General features: G+C 48.8%; 1 protein-coding gene across 1 annotated transcript in view; it reads right to left on the bottom strand.

Annotated features, from left to right (window-relative positions):
- Positions 1-1,218: 1,218 nt before the first annotated feature.
- Positions 1,219-5,181, bottom strand: part of SLC25A28 (solute carrier family 25 (mitochondrial iron transporter), member 28) — an 11,733-nt gene continuing 7,770 nt past the window's right edge. The window contains exons 2-4 of the mRNA XM_006831238.1: positions 4,346-4,574; positions 3,201-3,257; positions 1,219-2,070 (exon numbers count right to left, since the gene is read on the bottom strand). Of these exons, the coding sequence (XP_006831301.1) occupies positions 1,553-2,070; positions 3,201-3,257; positions 4,346-4,574 (804 nt within the window). The 3' untranslated portion in view covers positions 1,219-1,552. The remainder of the gene's footprint in view (positions 2,071-3,200; positions 3,258-4,345; positions 4,575-5,181) is intronic.

Raw genomic sequence — 5,181 nt, forward strand, 5'->3', positions numbered from 1 at the left:
GAGGTGATTGAAAATACCATAGCTTGGCACAGTTTGTTGTTGTTTAGTGCCGTCGAATCAGTTCTGACTCATAGCAACCCTTATAGGATTTTCCAAGGAGTAGCTGGTGAATTTGAACTGCTGATGATGTTGGGGTTCAAACCAACTTTGAGGTCCAGTGTGGATCCTATAGCACCACACCAGGACTCCTGGGACAGTTTGGAGGGGTGGTTTGCATTCTGTATACTAAAGAACTTTCTAGCAACTGGTGATAATGAAAAAAAGAACAGACTAACTTACAAAGTACAGTGAAGCCCCCCCCCCTCCAAGCAGAGCCTAACAGGTCATCAGGCAGGGAGGGGTTCCTTCATTACAGCCCATAAGGAAGGCACAATTACAAATAGATGCATTGTTGAAGGTAAAACCGATGATCTGCTCTGTAAACCTTCATTCAATTCACAATAAACTTAACATATATGTATATATCTGGGCTGGGCAAAGTGTATTAGTGGTAAGGAGGAGCAGGTGAGAGGGAGGGGCTTACTGCTTAGGGGACACTGAGCTTCTTCTGTTAAGGGTGAGGGGGAGATCTGTAAAGAGAATGATCACAGTTGAACACAACATAAAACATGACTACTGTCGCTGAATTGCTCACGTGAAGAATGCTGAAAAGGCAAAACAATTTGTTACCACACACATACCAAGATCTGGGTGGGAGTCCCAGTTCCGCCATTTGTGAGAACTTAGGTAAATAACAGCCTCTCTGAACTTCCTTATTTGTAAAACAGACACCCGCACTGCTTACTTCAGACTTTGTGAGGACCAAGTAAGATCATGTAAAAGCCTTCAAAAGTCCAATAAAAGCATTATCATTCTTTAACACAGATTCGTCAGGTTTGCAACATTAGACAAGGTTCCTATGTGGGAACGTGACTGTAGGCAGAGCTGAGACTGAGGAGCAGAGAGCTCTCACCACTGCCGTGGGGAAGAGACAGACATGAGATCAAGAGCACCTACTCAGCCAGGACCTGTCAACGGTCCAGTGGTGCTGCCAGCAGGGAGAGTCCTTGGAGTCCACCACTAAACAGTGGAACAGGGCCCCCTGAGTCTTGAGTCACCATCAAAATCAAACAGAAACTATACACACTCAATAAACTTACCCTTTAGGTCTCTTGAATGAAGTAGAATCAAGGGCAACTGAGCATTTCTCGTCCCTTTTGGTCAGACAAACCCAATGAAACCATGTAATTTAAAGGCTTTTTATTAGGAACCAGGGGAATGAGCTGCTTATCCCTCCCTAACAGTCTAGAGCAGGTCACCAGGCCTGGCATGGCGAGAGGCTGACAAGGTGCTGCGGTGTGCTTTGTTGCACTTGCTTAGGGCCTGGGAGGAAAGGCGGTGGCAACGGAGGTTGGCAGGAACTGGTGTGAGCCAAAACACCAACAGCTTGGGGAGAGCCCTCGACCCTTCTTCCAACTCCACTCAAGGCTGGAGCACGCCAAGAGAAGGAGAGTGTGGTGGAGTGGCAGGCGTAGCAATGTGGTCTGAACCCCTGGCTTCACTCAGTGCTGCCTCACTTGCCCGCCCTCCACTCCTCTTGCCGTTTAGTGATTAGGTATTTGAAGAACTCGTACACAGACCACGCAATGGCTGTGGAGGGGATCTGGTAAATGACTCGAGCCTGCACCCCTCGGAAGTAGGCGGTCACTCCACCTACTTGATACACCGTCCTGAAGGCACTAGCCATGCCTGTGATGTGTCCCGTAATGTTCGAGTGCAAAGCCAAGGATTCCTGGGTGTTGAGCAGTGTCTTGCAAACGTCCAATGGGGTGGTGGCAGCAGCAGCTACAGCCCCTGCACAGGCGCCGGAGAGGACGTGGGAGCTGGGGTTGTACCGTCTCTGGGGGTTAAAGTGCTCCTGCAGGAATTCATAGGTCATGAAGTGAATGGCTTGGAAGGGAACGTTCATGGTGAGCTGCGTGGTATAGCTGCGATAAAAGGCTCCGGCCCCTTCATTCTGCCACACTGCCCGTACACAGTCTGTCACCCGGTGGTATGGTGAGTTGTACATCTGCATTCTCTGCTTGACCACTAGGGGTGCCAACCGCCAGGAGGAAGGAAGCAGCCCATCGAGGAGGAGAGTGTCCAGATTCACAGTTCCGAGAAAGCAGACCAGCCAATGGAATGGAGGGAGAGAAAAGCAAATGTCTGCATGAGCTGCTGGTCAACCTGGTGAGCTAAGGTCTCCCTTCTTGGAGGAGTGGGGTAAGTAATTTTTGGTTAGAGGGCCAAAAAATAATAGACCCACTTCTACCTGCCAATCAACAGATAGAAAGTATCTATGGTTCAGATCCCAGAGTGTTCCTTGAAATAAGTACCTGTTACGATTTTACCCTTTCACAAATCCATGGAGACAAGAAATGGCTCCATGCCAGTGAACATATTAATGAACACAGAACGCTCACAAGTCTAATCCTTGGGTACTAGGAACTGATAAGTCACACCATGATGATACAAGGATGGCTATCCTCGCATAGGAGAGAAAGGGGGAGTTCTACCACAAAAAAAACAAGCTTCTTAGCCAAACATCCCTCACTCTCTCAGTCTATCGCATGGCCTGAGTTTAGCTCTGACCCTTTCCATGCCTTGGCCTTGCCCAGGCAAATAAAGGAGCAAAACAAGGAACTTGGCAGCTATGATGTGCTCCCTACAGTTGTGGATTTGTTTAGATACTTCATTCTCGAAACTCTTCTAAATAAAAAAGGTAAGATCCAGTCAGAAATGCAGGGTAGAATTCTGAAATTAATTTTCCCTTTCATCCCAATTGGAAAAAAAAAAAAAAGGCAGTTCTAAAACTTCAAAATCCATCTGCCCCTCTTTTTTAAAAAAAAATGAAAGCTCCCACAAAACTTTCAGGAGAGATCAAACCCATCCTAAAGGGGACTTCCAAGAAGGCCCAGCCACAGGCCAAGAAGAACCATGTCTTTTTTTCCAGGAAAACCCCAAAGATTAAATTCCAATTAATATGCTTCCAATCCCAGGGATGCCTCCTAAGGGCTGACAGCAAGGAGGGAATGCCCTCTAGTGGTGACACAAAGTAACGTGGGTAGCATTTCTCACCCAAACTGTCCTCCCTGGTTTTCTTCTGCTAACCAGCAGTAAGGAAAAGCCCAGGGACACAAATGCAGTTCTACGTGGAGGAAGAGGTGAAGGCTCCTTACCTTCCGCTGGATTCATAGCTGCATCGTGAAGTAATGTTGCCACACACCCAGCTGCACCTGCAAATAAGAAAACAACTGCCACATGTGAGGCCAGGCAAGGGTAACTGACTGACTCAGTGAGGCCCCAGTGCCTGAGCTAACCCACAGCAGAGATTGGATGTCAGTGGAAACCCACAGGCCCTAAACTCCTGTTCCAGGAAATGCAGGTAGTTGTTCCCACCTACTTAGTAAGGCCACCCTATCTATATAGGAAGGCGAAGAGGAGTCCAAGAAAGCAGCCCAGATGTTATCAATAGAGAGAATACTGGAAACAAACATGGTTCATGCCCCAGAGAGCAAGTGCAGACACAGCCCCTCAGGGGCACCAGTGTACCAGCTGCCCACAGTGTAGGCCTGCTAATATAAAGGAGGTAGAGCACCTGGGTCGAGTGGTCAGCTCTCCACCCAAGACTCTCACTTTCCATCTGCTGCTCCTACACTGCCCCACCTGTCTACCAGTCCTAACATTTGTTCATCTAGACCGTTCCTTTAGCTCCTGAACTACTCTGTCCCTCACTTTCTCCTCACTTAGTCCTGAGTCCTGGGCTGCTATCCCTCCCCGTACTTCCACACAATCTGGAACGCTCTGGCTTCTCCACACAGAAGTCCCTCGTCCCCTCCCCCATTCACTTGTGGAGGCCTTCTTATGTCCTCAGTGACACAAACTGCCACTGGTTGAGTTGGGATCCTGACAAGGTGAGGTGAAGAGCTGGAGCTCCACGAGGGTCTTCCTTGGGTGGCTCAGCGCCTGCCCTGAGGAGCAGGACATTCCCCGGCTATCAAAGAATACACAGCGAGGGCAGTTCAGCGTGTCTCCACGTTCCCAGGGCATTAGAAGTGGATGCCAAGGAGAAGATGAAAGCAAAGAGACGAGCTGGTAGGTAAGGGAGGGTACTGTAACCCTTTGTTGAGGTGTCCCCAAAGAAGGGTGGGGTTGAAGCAGCCCATTGCCTGAGAACATCAGGTTTGGAGGTCCCTCCCCTAAAATCTGGCCTACCCCAAGCCCAAAGCTTCAGATCCAAACCATGCTGAGACAGGAAAGCATTAACAGTAGCACACGCTCAGAGTTGGGAAAGTGGGGGAACCGGCACAGGAAGGCTCAATACCATTGGCAATATGGCTATTGCCCCCAGGGTGGATTACATCACTCAATGTCTTTTTTAGCTTTTCGTAGCAGGCAAAATAGAGGGCGTGGGCAGGCCCTGCTCCAGTTGCTGTGACGTTCAGCCCCCGCATGGGCCTCCACAGGCCCTCTGTTCTTATAATCCTCCACAGGGCCTCCAACACATTGCGATAGCGAGCGGCTGGGTCGGGCTGGAGGCTTTGCATTCGAGTCTGAAACGACAGTAAGAAGAGCAATGTCAGTGATGAGAGAGTTTCTCTCCCGACCTGCGTGGGTAGGATTTGGGTACCAGGTAGACCTTGTACATGGAGGTATCCAGCTTTAGTTCGTTCTAATCTGTAGCCAATCTTGCCAAGCCTCGAACCTTTCTTTTTCTGGTTCTTTCTCGTCCTAGAGTGACCCTAAGGGTGGCACACCATCCCTCTCCTGAGATCACTGTTGAGTAGGTATCCTTGAACTACAAAATGACTCATAGCCTTGGCAGCAAACAGTAAACATGTGTTTCAGAAGTAGCTTTTGTCCTTTAATATACTCGGGCTTGGGAGTCCTGGTATGGCACTGAGGGTTAATGCGCTGGACTGCAAGGTTGATCTGAACAGCAAGGCTGGCAGTTCAAGCTCACCAGCCACTCCTCAGAAACCTTATACAAGGTGGCTATGACTCGAAACCAATTCCACAGCACTTAACAACAACAACTTACTCAGGCTGAGTTCTTTACAAACAGATTCTACATTCAAAAGATTTACTGATGTCTACAGCATACTTCCAAAAGAACAAAAAGAACCAATAGATCCGTTTTGGAAGAAGTGCAGCCAGAGT

The sequence above is a fragment of the Chrysochloris asiatica genome, unplaced genomic scaffold (genome assembly GCF_000296735.1).
Source record: "Chrysochloris asiatica unplaced genomic scaffold, ChrAsi1.0 scaffold00003, whole genome shotgun sequence".
NCBI classification, from domain to species: Eukaryota; Metazoa; Chordata; class Mammalia; order Afrosoricida; family Chrysochloridae; genus Chrysochloris; species Chrysochloris asiatica.